This window comes from Megalops cyprinoides, chromosome 12, assembly GCF_013368585.1.
Source record: "Megalops cyprinoides isolate fMegCyp1 chromosome 12, fMegCyp1.pri, whole genome shotgun sequence".
Classification (NCBI taxonomy): domain Eukaryota; kingdom Metazoa; phylum Chordata; class Actinopteri; order Elopiformes; family Megalopidae; genus Megalops; species Megalops cyprinoides.
This window is the reverse complement of record NC_050594.1, coordinates 26,065,070-26,079,411: the sequence shown is the minus strand read 5'-3', so window position 1 is coordinate 26,079,411 and position 14,342 is coordinate 26,065,070. Positions and strand designations below refer to the sequence as shown.

The 14,342-nt window shown below is 49.5% G+C and overlaps 2 protein-coding genes across 2 annotated transcripts in view; one reads left to right on the top strand and one right to left on the bottom strand.

Annotated features, from left to right (window-relative positions):
- Positions 1-14,342, bottom strand: part of tdrd9 (tudor domain containing 9) — a 29,324-nt gene that overhangs the window by 13,099 nt on the left and 1,883 nt on the right. Inside the window, exons 2-12 of the mRNA XM_036542302.1 lie at positions 13,946-13,949; positions 13,556-13,704; positions 12,427-12,668; positions 11,518-11,686; positions 11,230-11,418; positions 5,201-5,295; positions 4,739-4,806; positions 3,507-3,728; positions 1,307-1,429; positions 1,102-1,182; positions 687-851 (exon numbers count right to left, since the gene is read on the bottom strand). Coding sequence (XP_036398195.1) covers positions 687-851; positions 1,102-1,182; positions 1,307-1,429; positions 3,507-3,728; positions 4,739-4,806; positions 5,201-5,295; positions 11,230-11,418; positions 11,518-11,686; positions 12,427-12,668; positions 13,556-13,704; positions 13,946-13,949 — 1,507 coding nt within the window. The remainder of the gene's footprint in view (positions 1-686; positions 852-1,101; positions 1,183-1,306; positions 1,430-3,506; positions 3,729-4,738; positions 4,807-5,200; positions 5,296-11,229; positions 11,419-11,517; positions 11,687-12,426; positions 12,669-13,555; positions 13,705-13,945; positions 13,950-14,342) is intronic.
- Positions 9,957-14,091, top strand: rd3l (retinal degeneration 3 like). Its single transcript, XM_036542864.1, has 3 exons — positions 9,957-10,111; positions 11,307-11,615; positions 13,561-14,091. The coding sequence occupies exons 2-3, from the start codon at positions 11,314-11,316 to the stop codon at positions 13,904-13,906; spliced, it is 648 nt and encodes a 215-aa protein (XP_036398757.1). The 5' UTR covers positions 9,957-10,111; positions 11,307-11,313; the 3' UTR covers positions 13,907-14,091.

Below are 14,342 nucleotides of genomic sequence, written 5' to 3'. Positions count from 1 at the left end.
TGGGTATATCAGCCAGGGTCTCTTTATTACGGTGCTCTCAGCCCCCTGTGACTCATAGGGTGTCTGGAACCTGCCTGGATGATGTCAGTGTAGTAGCACCTACTCTCTAACTGGCACCCTCTTCACTGTACATTGTGGGACTCAAAGTGGTAATAAACAGCTGCTTTAGCATGTGGGTGCGCAGAGGTTTTCAAGATGAGAGAGGCTTAAAGGTAGTATGACTGATGGCCACAAAATAAGTTTGGAGAAAAAGAAAAAAAAAAAATCCACAACAAAACAAAACTGCCATTTCCAAGTTTAGTTCTGAATGTTCTGAATGTTCCAAGGGCCGAGAGGTCAAATGTCCTTAAGGACGTAATCACCATGCTAGGTGCTTTCAAACCATTTTTTCCAAATAAGTGCTTCTATGCAGCTTTAGGCTGCTACTTTCTGCTGGCCTGAATGGAATGGCATCCACACACGCAACCCGTGAAAAACAATATTCCTCAGGAGAAGAACATACCTGCCTTCCTCTTCAGCAGTCTTCAGTGGTCCCCTTCTCCCCACGCCGCAACCCACACACTCACACACACACACACGCACAAACTCATGCACGGATGCGGATGCAGATGCATACAAACACACACACACACACACACACACTCACACACACACACACACACACTCGTGTGTGATTGGCCTCTCACCCTGCAGGGCAGCAGCCGGCACAGGTCATCCAGGTAGAACTCCTCGACGGTGTAGGGGGCGCCCTCTACCTCAAACACATAGGCCGGGTTCATCCGGCTGCGGATGGGCGTGCTGAAGTACTCTGCAAACTCCTTACAGTTTATAGTGGCAGACATGAGGATGACCTGGGGAGAGGGAGTGCTTGACTGCATCTTCAGCCGAATTCTGAGCTCATCTCGTGACACTGAATCATTAGGGGAGCTGCTTTCAAGTTGCATTTAAAAAAGGGTGAGCCACATAGATGTCCCTGAATGAACCCAATGCTTTGGGAGGTTTTTTTTTTTTTGGGTGACTGCGGAGGCAAGAGCACCGCTCTAACATGTCAGTGAAGAAGCACAGTGCTGTGGTGATGGACAGGTGACAGAATCAGCACACCTTCACAAAGCGCGAGTTGGAGTGGAGCAGCTTCCGCACCACCAGCAACAGGAAGTCCAGGTCCTCGGTTCTCTCGTGGACCTGCAACATGCAAACGCACACACACGCACGCACACACACAAACGCACCTTAACATTACGCACCTTAACACTCGAACACTGTTGAAACAAATTTCTGCCACAAAAACACAGAGAGATGGGCATACCTCGTCGATGAAGATGTGGGAGTACTCAGTCAAGCTCTTGGCACTTACTAGCTTCTGCAGCAACACCCCGGTTGTCATGTAGATGAGTCTGGTGTGTTCTGTGGCAACCTTCTCTAAACCCACCTGGAGAACAAACCCCCAAACACACACACACAATCAGATAAAGTCTATTTACAGTAAGTTGTACAGAAAAGCTAACCATACAGTGAATGCAGAGAAAGCAAAAAAAAAAAAATCTCTGGCAAAACCATACACCACTCTTTCTGGCACTAAGCCTGCAATGTCCCATCTGAGCACTGACATCTGTGATGTCCACCTGGGGACAGGCTGGCAGTGTGCGCAGGTAATGGGCTCTTTCCGCTGCCTCTGCATCAGACCCCCACTTTCACAGAGCTGGGGAGCTGAATTCACAGGCCAGCGGGCGCACATGCAGGATCCCGGATAAAAGCAGCGTTACTGTCTGCATGAGTGCAGAGCGATGCTGCGGGGAGCCGAAAAATGGAAAACAGCCCTCGGTTTAATGGAGAGCGCGGCTCAGTTGCCCTCGGTGTGAATTGCCCACTTGTGTAACGCTGCTGTTAAACCACAGTAACTTAGCAGCGCTCCCTGCCTCCTAATGCATTTGTGACCAAGGCATTCTCTTCACACTGCAAAGCGAGATAGTCAATGACAACAAGACAGAAAATCCTACTTAAAGAATTGTTTCTGTTGCAGAACTATACAGAATACAAAAAAGATCAATCCTTCGACTCCATACTTGCAGGCTTCTGTGACAAAGCCTTTCCATAAACTGGTATACAAGGTAATTAAGACATTAAGATACACAGCACCAGTCAAAGGTTCCTCCACACCTGATTAAGATAATGGGAGACATGCATTCAAAGACATTTGCTTAAATTCTTGAAATTTGTTTCTTATACAAATATAAATAGTGAAGTTGATACCTTTCTTTTAAAAAAATCTAAAATTTAAGATTTAACACTTCTTGGACATTGCATTATTCCATTTGTGTTATTGCATAGTTTTGATGTCTTTATTATTCTAAAATGTAGAAAATAGTTATAATAAAAAAGAAAGAGCTTCTATGAGCAGGTGTGCCCATTTGTAGTGGAACTGTATGTTTAGATAAACAGTCAGTGGGATATAAATATATCATCCCAAAAGTTCATCACTTCTCCATCAAAACTGGCATGAGAGGTGTTTGTGAATTTTCATTTAAAATACCCCAAAGGAAAATCAGCAGACAAACTCTTAAGAAAATGCATCTCTGTCAACATTCTGTATAAGACACGTGTCCCACAATATTTTCACACATGATGATGGAGGGCCATTCTACAGCCATAACCATGTCACCTCCTGTAATAACGTTATTTGACTCCTTTTCATCAGAGGAGCCACAGTGGCTAATTGAAAATCCGAAAAAAAAGGTGCACAAAGTTTAACACTGCCCTCTTCTGCAGCGGGTGTCACACTTTGACCCTGTCCCGTTACATTACTGTCTCTCAACTTTCTCACTGCCAGCAGCATCTATTCCCGCGCCCTGCGCAGCCCAACCGGAGTTATAATTAGACTCATGAGTGCTTCGCGTTTCTTGGTCCAAGACAATGCGGTCTGACAATCTGGAAGAGGTCCAGCCTGTTGAGATATTTTGCTCCTCCTCTCCCTCCCTTGTATAAGAAATGTCGGGTGAAATTTTGTACAAGGCTTCACCAGGCGATAATACTTCTGCCTGAGGTGCCGAAGTCAACTTCGCCAGCACTTATTATGCAACGACACATGAAGAGTAAATGACCTTGTTTCCCCCGTGATGGCTTTCACAGAGAAAAAGCCCCGGTCGGCCTCCTGGCAGACACAAAAGACTGACGTCAAACTCTGAACGACATCCTCTAGCCATAATAAGCTTTCCCCTATTCATCAAAGGCCGTGCATCAAGCGGAGTGTCAAATTTCTCATCCCGATGATGTCCAAAATCGAATCATTCTTCTCCCTGAAAATATGATTATCCTCTGCTTCTTTCAGCTCCTTTGTGTTGTAGATGGCGTATTTGTCACGGCATTATATAAGTCAGAAGTGTAAGTATCATATACGTCAAAGTATCACAACAGCATAATGAAGAGATTGTCTGGGTAAAAGCCAGCATTAAAAAGGATGCCGATCGCAGGCTTGCAGCTGTGGCTTGATGGTAGCCTCTCTCTCCTACCTGGTACCCCACCAGACTACCCAGGGTGCACTTGCGTTCGCGGGCGACCCAGCGAGCGATGCTGCTGGCGCCGATCTTGCGCGGCTGGGTGACCACCAGGTTGCACGGCGCGTCCTTCTCCCTGTAGTAGTCCAGGATGAACTGGGGCAGCTGCGTGGTCTTGCCGCTGCCCGTGGCTCCTCGGATGATCACCACGGAGTTGTTCTCAATCAGGGAGATCAGCTGCGTGAAACCACAGGGGGACACTTCATTTGCATTCGTTAAGCACTGTTTTATGTTTTGGGCACTGCTTGTAATCAAATGTCATTGCTTGCCACTTGCCTTGGCACCATGTATAGTGTTCAACCTGACAGAAATGCAGACACCATTGTATAGCAATGTGTAAAAGTGTATACCAGGAGACCATTTTCATGTATATATACATATAACAACAGCAACAAAAACAGCCCTATTCCTAATTTGGATTTTTGAAATAATGGCTACCATTGTCTCCTCACTAAACAGTGCACCCTGGCATTGTTGCCTAGGCATACCGCTTATGCATGGGCATCAGGTGTTTTCAGGCACCACACAAATCTTTATATCATGTGGATGAGCTAATAGTACAAAGTGACTATAACCGCAACAAATCCTTATTATATAAAGATTAGAGGATCTGCGCAGCGCCTACTCAGAATTCATGCCTTTGAATAAACAGGCAGTTAATGGTGTCAAATAATTTAACATCAACTGTCATTTACATACAACAATACTGAATGAAACACCAACATCTTTCAGCCTATCACTCACACAAAGGCCAGGAATTCTGTCATGCATCTCTCATTATGGAAAATAACATTCTGGTAAGTGAGTACTGCAGACTTTATGCTTCCACCCCACTGTGCCTAATGAATCTGCTGTCGACAGACCAGCGGTGAAGCAACGTGTAGTCCTCCACGTGCTCGAATTAAGTGCACGAGGGGGTGCGCATTTCTTGGAGAAACAAAATAGGATGCTGAGCCTTTGAAATCACACAGAAAGAGGCTTAAATGTGAACTTCCTTCTTGTGGTTCCCCAGCTAATATCTGTGCTCAGCTGAGCATACTGAACACACCTAAAGTGGAATTATTACTGCAGGACATTTGCAGATGACTGTTTCTGCAGACCCCTGAATCCTGAAAGGTCCACAGACCGGCAGTGCCAACAAAGGCAAAACCACAAGTGCTTTTCGCAGGGTGCTGACCCGTTCTTACCTCCTGTCGGTGCTTGGTGATGGGGAGGCTGGGGTATTCGTAGTCGGCTAACTGTGGAGCCAGGGTGCCTGAGAGGATAGTTCAATTAGCTGACATCCAAGGGCCACACACTCGCGCTCAAACTTAGATAAAGTTCATTAACGTAACATTATGCACAATACATTATTGTTTAGTAGATGCTCCTTTCCATAGCGACTTACACAGGTCATAATTTTTACATGTTATCCATTTATATAGCAATTTTGGGTTAAGTACCATGCCCAAGGGTACAGGAACAGTGCCCAATGGGGGAACTGAACCAGCACATTTTTGGTTACAAGCCCTGTTCCTAACCACTATGCTACCACCCAAGTTTCCTTGGCTTTTTATATGGCTTTCAGTGTCCCACTTGTTAGAGCAACACTGTAACATGCACATTACGTGTACAATGTCTTACAAATCCATTTGAAATGACGGACTCACTTCCCAAGAGGTCTGCCTTCCCTTGCTTGGTCTTCAGAACTCCCTCCGACTTGTCGCTCTCTGGGCTTGCCTGTTGCTTGGTGGGGTCTGAGGACCTGGAACGATATTTCGGTTCAGGTGAAGTGCTTGTCACAGAACACCAAACCAAGCACTTGTCATTTGTGAAAGATGAGCAATGCAAAAAATCAGGCTGACTCCTTCCCTTTGAATAAAGTGCATATTTATTAGAAGTCCAGGAAAATTGGCAACCTTTTCTGAAGTAAACCAATCTAAACTAATACATCCACTACAGGAATACAGTCACAGGAAGTAAGTAACAGCTGGAGCTCTGTTCAATCATTAGCATAGTAGTGTCACCATTAACCCCCTTTACTTCGTACTTTCTGGAACAATGCCTTCATGGTAATTTAATGAGGAACGCCATTGTAAAAGAACTGCACCACACAAACACATTCAATTTGGTTCTTTTTTAGCCAGAAGCTAACAACCCTATTGCATGCAGGGACAAATACCCTGCCACGGATCTTGAAGAGTGAATGAGTGAATCACTGCTTTACCCAGTGATTTTAAACTCTGAACCAAGACATGAGAAAGTCTGCAGAGTCAGAACAGAGAGGGGGAATTTTTGAGAGGAGTGCTTGCATTAGTTGGGCCAGAGAGTGTGGGTGTGCGGGAGTCACACATGACTAGGCTGAGCTCTGCCAGTCTAGACGCGGTTTGCACGCTGTGTTGTCAGGGGCGATAACGGTCTGCTGTCTCTCTCACTCAGTGCACTGGGTCCCAGGGAGGGGACAGCGCTCCGGCTAGCACAGGCGCGGTGCGCTCGGCGGCCCGGGGCACATGGGAAAAAAAAGCAGAAGGCCAAGGGGACGTGGCGTGATAGCATGGCTGTCCGTCTCCCTCGCCGGCCCCCACACGCGACACCACACCACCCTCCTCAGACCTGCTCTTCAAAACAGCTTTCGACTTTGCCTCATCAACTTCCATTTATCAGCTTTCCCGAAGACACGACTAAGCTCCTGCCTTACTGCCTTTGAAAAAAGTGCGACTTTCAAGCCATCTTGACCCATTATGTTCACTTAACGCGGATGAACTCAACTTTGTTGAGAATGGTTTCGGATTTAAGTAATCCACAACGGCGAGCTAAAAATACCACCCCAATGACCTAAGCTGAATTCCCAGGAGAGCCAGGCCGCACCACGCCGAGCGTGTGAATCTAGATACCCTCGGATGCCGGGTGTAGCTGTGGGGATTGCGATCCTTCAGCGACAGGCGCTGCTCCACACACAAAATGCCATCTGTCAGCTCCTGCTAACCTCACTACCCTGCTAAAGTTCAGGACAGGCGTGGTGCTTCCTTCGTCCCTCACACGTGCAGGCGGGCGGGCGGGCGCGGCCCGGGACTCTCCCTGTGCCGGCTGCGCCCCTCCGCTTGCGTCTCGTGCGTTTCTGGCCCTCTCAGCAAGCCTCTGACTCACACGCCATTACCGCGATGCTCTGGCAGCTTACCCCCACTCCCCCTCCCGAGCCCCCCTGCTGTGAACTCTCTCTCGAATGGAAGCGAAGGGGCCTCTGCGGTTCCGTGGATGTGAGGGGGACGGAGCTGTGGCAGCGAAGGCCGTGTTCTCGGGATCTAACACCAGGAGACACTGCCGTCTCCGGATTCATCCCTCCTGCACTGTAATTCAACAGATGAATCGCAGGGGTGCCATGCGCTGCCACACTCACACATCAGCATTGCTCCGAATGAGCAACTCACAGCTCAGCACTGACGAGCTTCAGCATAAGCCAATGTGAAGGCCAAGACTAATCCAGAGGCTTCAAATTCGCCCTTTCCCAGCTACGCTCAAGACTGTAAACAAGGACTCTCAGGCCTATTAAGACTCAAAATTCTTATTTAAAATTACACAATGGGTTTAATTGCAATATGCGAAAATAAGGAAAGCCTATGAGTTTTATTTCCTATATCAATGTTTAGATTTACGTCATTCTACGTCATCTTCACTGCAGCACACTTCCAGAAGCTAATTAATTTACTGTGTGAGTGGAGCTGAACAAGTAGGCCAACGTGACAGCGAGCCGAACAAGCCCAGCTGCCTCGCGGCATCAGCACGGTCATGCAGTTAGGCGACACAAACGCACCGAGACGCAGGGGACAGGGGAGCACACAGAGCAGCGGGGGGGTCAGAGTTCAGGGTGCGGGACGGAGCCCGTGGGACGGAGCCTGCGGAAGGTGAGGAGCTGCGCCCGCGTGCGTCAGGAGGGAGTGCACCCCCCCCCCCTCTCTCCAGCGCTGTGGTGCGCGATGTGATGTGAAAGGACTCCCCGCTGACCCTGATCTCCCCTGACAACCGATGTTTTTTTTTTTCCACCACACGGAGAGCGTGCTCACATATAATCAGGCCCGAGCGTCCCGCTTCATGCTTTATGACAAGCAGAGCGTGTGGATCAGCACTCCGGCGGTCCTACATATTCCGGCCATCGAGAAGGACGGTAAACACGCCCCTCTACCCCCCGCCCCCCCGGACAGAGCCTCCTAACCGCGGCTGTGCGGTCACAGCTGGGCGAACCGTGGCAACCTTTCCCCCAGTGCTGTCACAAACATGAACGCAGCGGGATGAGAACTGCAGAGAGGCCGGGGAAGTGCTGGAACATTCCTGCGCTCCTGCAGCAGTCTGCACCTGGCTCCTCTGTGAGGACTAATTCAACAGCAACTTTACAATCCTGTGTGTTGTGCTTCTCCTTCACCAAAGCAGGAATCCACAGAGAAGACACTGCTTTTTTAAAAAGCGATAAAACGAGATCATTTGAAATTCCTCTCCAGCTCCACAGACAGCTCCACAGCAATCAGTCTCATGTGAAGTGACTGACTTGTTGCAGCCGAGTCTAAAATTATGTCCATTCAGATCTGATTCAGTGCAGGGGGGAGATATGTAGCATCCAGCATCAGAGAGAGTGGAAAGTGAGAAGTGAAAGGGAGAGTTCAGTGCCCCTGAGACGGTTTTGTGCACTTCGTTTGGATACCCACTCGACTGTAAGACAAGGAACAATTTAAAGGTGCATTTCTCTACCGCTTTAGCACACCGCTCTGAGGGGGAAACAAAAGCACTCTCAGTTCCAAAGACTATTTTTACTCTGCCAGTTTGGAGAAAAACAAATACAATTCAAAGGATTAGATCAACACTACACGCGGGCACTTCAGCCAGATCAAGCAGATCTAAGCTGTGCGGATGGAGCTTTGCTCAGTAATGGAGCACAATTTCCACAATGGGACAGAGAGAGAGAGGGAGAGAGAAACAGATCAGGGTGGCTTGGTGTTCCTCGGTTCATGTGGAACCTTAGCAGAACCGCTACCGGCTGCAGCTCAAGGATTACATGTCTCAGCGGACCAGCAGATGGGGAATTATCATGGAAGATCCATATGGGTGTTACTGCCCCAAAAGCTGCCTAGCTATCTGTCAAAGTGCACATCAGCTACCGGGCTTAGCCATACTGTCCAACATGTGGAAACGGGGACAGATCAGAAAGTGCCTTTTGAGATCAGAAGTGTCAACGCAAAACGAGATGTCAGTCACATCAAAAAGGCTGTCCATCTAGGCACGTGAGCTGGATATTTCCAAACACACTGTATCAGCAGAGAAGGGGTGTTAGCACTGACACTGCAGTTTTAAACACTGTTCAAAGACCAAAAGAGGGCTAGGCCAAAAACCAAGTAATCCTCAGGGCCCCTGAGCACTGGAGTGAGAGAGACAACCTTCAGTTACCCAGGGACTGCTGCCGATAAAAGGGAACTGCTCATGGTCACACACATACACTAGAGTAGCCAAATCTCAAGAGCACAGTAACTAACACACAAATGGCTACAAAAACCGGCGATTACTCCGTGTAATTTTTACTATAGCACATCTTCAGTTATGGTTACATTGTTTCTGCTCTCAAATATATGTGTTAAGCACAACCCCTCAGCATGACATCTCTGACCTCCTTCTGTTTAACACTGCCCTGGGAATCTGTGCTGCATGCTGGGTTTGTCTCAAAGAGGACATGTCTGTCAGTGTGCGTGTTTATGTGCTTCGGTTTGTGCTCCTGTGTGTGTGTGTGTGTGCGCGTCTGTGGTCTCTCTCTCTCTCTCTCTCTCTCTCCTTCACTGGCTGGCCCAGCGAGCCCGGGGCAGAGCGCGGGGACAGGCAGAGTTAGCAGTCCAGCCCCTCTCAGGCTGCAGGCTGCATCTGCTCCCTGGACACTGTGACAGCTCAAAGGAGCTCAGCGCTCACACACATGCACATGCGCGTACACGCGTACACACACACACACACAAACACACACACACACACACACATACAGTATTCCTCCAGAACAGACAAGCATTTTAACACTGTATTCAGAAGGCAGACAGCACACCAACACAGTGCTCAGAGTGCTTCAGAACAGGAGCGCAGGCTACACAGCATCCAGAGTGCTTCAAAAGAGATCACGCTAACAGTGTTCAGACCGCTTCAGAGGAGGAGATCACGCTAACGAGGCATTCAGAGCAGCTGAGCAACAGCCACGTATAGAGAACAAAGGAGGACGCGGTCAGAAAAAACAAGAGCGCACTGTGCAGCCACAGCGGCCAGCGCAGCGCTCGGCGCTCACGCGCTCCCCTCAGCGAGGGAGGAGGAGGAGGAGCCGGCCGAGAGGGACGCGGGGCAGAGGGCTGGAGAGAGGGCAGCGTCCCAACTTTACCCGTCCTCTCCTGCAGCCGGAGTTAGCGCCGCGCCGAGCGAGGGCGCGGACGAGGCGACGCCGCGCCAGCAGGCGTCACATGGAGGCAGGGCGCCGGGGACGTCTGTGCCGTGGACCGCTCCTCTCCGTCTCTCTCTCTCCGCCTCTCTGAGGGACCGCTGAGCGTCTCGTCGTGCCGGATACCGGGGTAAGTAGCAGCCGCCCGCAGCCCCTCGCTCTGCCTCCATCGCAGATTGCCACTGTGCTTTTTAAAAGTTTCCATTTTGATGACGTTATCAGTGCTATTTGTGCAACTTTTGTAAAATTCAGTCTGGAATAATCCCTGTGTCCTAAACCCAATATTTGGACACAGATGTGAAATGATTTTTTTTTTCTGTGGCTGCTTCAGATAACTCACTAGTTACAGTGAGCTGAGGAAACAGACAGGACTTCATAGCATTATTGCACAACTGTGATCCTGAATCATTAAACATTAATGTTTGAGTATGAACTGATTCACTTATCTAGCTCAATGCACATGTGAACAAGATATTTTACTACATTTATTAGACAAAGTCTGAAAAACTGAATTGTGTGCATGTCTGGTAGTGTGCATGTGCAGGCAGTGTGGTGTGTTTAGGAACTGAAGTATGGAGTGTAGATGTGTATGTATTGTACATGTATGCATGTGCATGGATGCACACAGTACAGATGGAATGGTGGAGAGTGTGAGTGAATCAGATGTGAAGTGTGCCAAAGTGCTCTAGCCAAGGGGAGTCCACTGACCCCTCCTCCACAGTGCAGCCAGCTATCCCACAGCCTCACGGGACCCCCTTTACTGGGTCGGACCCATGACCCGACTGCTGTCTAGACTGTCTGAACCCCAGGTGGACCGGACAGGGCAAACCATCAGTCCATGGCAATTACAGCAGCTTCACACCTGGCTCCTCCTGCACCTCAAACAGTGTCACAGGACAGCCAGATTACTGAATGATAGGGAACTGTAATGGCACCTTTACTGCCAAATGCTACCTATTTAACCGGAGGTTTGTGCAATACTACACAACAGAAACAAATGGTAAAGAGAAAAGAGCCTTGTACATTACCCATACAAGATGTTACAAATATTGAAAATGCAGCTTGTACAAAATTCTTTGCACGACACTGAGGTGGTCTGTGGAGGACTTCAGGTAAGAAGTCAAAGCAATATCATCTCCCCAGACACACAGAGCTGTCATAACACCAGAGAGAAAGCGCTGACTGACACAACCATTTCTGCTCAGCAATGAACATTCCAAGACTGACAAGGCTGAGGCAGAGAATTACAGTCCCTCCAAAGCCGAGCAGAGCTTCAGCACGCCTCTCTCTCCCTGCCCCTCCCCCCGCTCCCCGGTCCCTCGCAGACCCACGATGCCCCTGTTCGGGTGGATGAAGTGGCCGCGCGGGGAGAGCGAGCGGGTGCAGGGGGTGCCCAAGGCGCCGGGCGGGCCGAGCCGCACGCTGATGCGCGAGCTGCTGTGGCACGTGGAGGAGCGCGAGCGGCTGGCGCGGGAGGTGGAGCGCGAGCACCGCCTCTCCCACGGCACGCTGGGATACCACTGGCTGCGGAGCTACCCCAGCCTGCGCTCGCTCATCCCGCCCTCCGAGCGCCAGCAGCTGGAGTACCTGTGCGCCCAGATCCAGCCCGCGCACACCGCCACCGTGCTCTCCAGGTAACCCCGCGCCCCGGGCTTTGCAAACCACCGCAGCGTCTGAACCGGGTCTGCAGCGATTAGCCGATTACCTGGATTGAGCAATAGATTAAAGCTTAAAACTAATTCTTCTGCTGAATTTGGGATTATGGAGGAAAGAGAAGCTCGGGATTTTTAAAATTTCTTGCTGGAATGTATTACTGAAAATACAAACTGCTCTAATTCTCTGCAATTTACCTTACCGGTTTACACAGGAAGGATCAAGCTCCACTAGGGGTCAGGTCTCTGAAATTACACTTTTAACCCACAGCAGCCCATACCTGCACTGTGTTTACCAAAACTACTTCCCTAAAGGAACAATGCACTATTCACAAGCAATTTTATCATCAATCAAGGGAAAAACACAACTACTTACCTAACTAGGTCCCTGCACAAGTGTGGTTGTGCACTTCATTTGCAGATTAATAAATGTGTCCTCCAACCTCCCAATCTTAGCTAGCTAGCAACTTCAGCAGAATAAGATGCCTCTCTTTATAACCTCACTTTCTGCACTGCAGTGATGACAGTCATCACAAAAAGCAGAGTAATACGTCAGTTAAGTTGTTTTGTTTACTGTTTTTGCAAATTAATAATGTTAGGTTGCTGGCATTCAAGGAACAACAGGAGGGGGAGGGGTGGACTGACAAACATCTTGCACTATCACAATCTACAGCATCACAACACCTCCTTGTTAGCCATCTTAAGCACACTCATCTAGCCAGGCTATTACTAACCATCTCCATCAACCCATTTCCTTCATCCTCATTTCACACTGCTCCCTTTTTGCCATTACGTCCTCCATCTACCAAATGTTTCCAGTCGTTTCTGCCTCCCCGCCCTGTCAGCGTGTCCGCTTTCCCGTTTCGAATGGGAGATGAGAAGCAGCAGCGGGTGTCAAACGCCCGCAGTCCGGCAGGGGGAGACGGGCGCGTAGCGGGGGGACTCTCGGAGCCGTTCTCCAGCCCCTGCCCCCGGTGCCGGGGTGACGGAGGCGAGGAGACAGCGGGCCAAGAGGCAGGGCTGCTGTCGCAGCGGCTTCATGTTAATGTCAAAAGGAAACTGTCCCTGCGTGTGGACGCAAAGGTGGAGTGTGCCCCATGGCTCCAGACATGGCAGCCCGCCCGTTCCGGGGCCGACAGTCTGCACCAGTAGCCCGTCCCAGCGCAATTAAAATAACAAAACGCTTCCCGCTGCGCGCACAGCAGACGTTCTCTTACATTAGGGATGAGCATCCGACTATCAAAACAGTTATGCTGATGGTGCTTTCAGATGTTCATCATTCTAGAAATATGAACATAGTAATCATCTTGAAAACACAACAGATGTTAGCATAAACTGTGCCCACACTGGATACGCACGCAAAGGTTTACATGGCTGACCATCAAGGGCATCGGCGCAATATCTCACAGGCCAGTTGTCACACCGGGCCAAGTGACAAAGTCTGTGCAAATTTACAAACGCTGGCGGAAACCCCTGGGGGGGTGTCTGCGTTTGCATAATCGCATTACGTGAGATCTCTCGATTATTCTGGGCTCCGCGAGCGTGGTCCGGGGGAAAGCGGTGTGTCGTTCCCTCGTTCTGACACTCCCATCCTCCCCTTTCCTCCGTTCTTCCCGGTGCCGGTCTGACAGCTTAGATCGAGTTCATCAGTGTGATCTCAGCGCCGGCTGATGCCTCATGTGCCACTTGACATTCTCTTCAAGACGCCGAATACAGTCCTGCTTGCAAAGCAGAAACAGAAATACAGAAAAGCCTTTCTGCCACACAACGCCTCTGGTAAAAACAATCAGTGCAGGTGGCCAGAATTCCATTTGTCTGCACTATACCTCTGTGCTCATATGACTGCTCTCTTTTAGGTGGTAATAACGACCATGGCTGAGTATCTGTGGATTGCTTATAGGTTCATTCAGTTTGTGTTTCACCCCAGGTTCCGTGAAGTGCTGGCCAGCAACAACATCCTGCCCTGGGAGCTGGTGTACGTCTTCAAGCAAGTCCTGAAGGACTTCCTCAGCAAGGAGGAGGAGGAGGAGGAGCGGCAGCCGCTCCGGCCGATGGAGGCGTGGACCAACCGCTACCAGATGAAGCAGGGCTTTGTCACGCCCACCGTGCCCGACTGCGGCGAGGTACACAAGGAGGAGATCCCCACCATCTCCAGCTACGTGGACCGCAGCATGCGCGGGGCCTGCCCCTACATCGCCCAGAGGGACTGGGACCTTCCCTACTACTACCCAACCCCCTACAGCTGCTCCGAAGCCTACAGCACCACGCTATAATACAGCCTCCTCCCTGCCCTCTGTCATGTCTTAACTGACTCTCCTGGGACAAGATGGGGCCCACACGGCTTCAAAAAGGAAATCTGGACTCTTCGAACAGACCGCTTTCTATGGTAGTCACTAACTTTAAGTAGAGGACCATTTCGTTTTTATTCGTAAGGGACAACTTTGTGTGCACGGCCAGAGCTGTATGTAGGAGATTACAGAGGACATATACAGCCAAAGTGTGTGCTATACTGTCATAGCCTGTCACATTCCTGCAAAGAATGGCACTGGCCTTCCCCAAGATCAGCCTCCCTTAACCTGAAAGCTTTCTGTGTTACTACTGTGTCAGCTAGTATCTCCAAATACATACCATACTAAATCAGTGATGTGTTCTGTATATATACACACATGTACATATAGCTAACCTACTTCTACCAGAATAGTGTGATAT

Coding starts and splice junctions, on each gene's coding strand:
- rd3l (XM_036542864.1), top strand. CDS start 11,314: ATGCCCCTGTTCGGGTGGATGAAGTGGCCGCGCGGGGAGAGCGAGCGG. Junction 11,616..13,560: donor ACCGCCACCGTGCTCTCCAG/GTAACCCCGCGC, acceptor GTTTCACCCCAG/GTTCCGTGAAGTGCTGGCCA.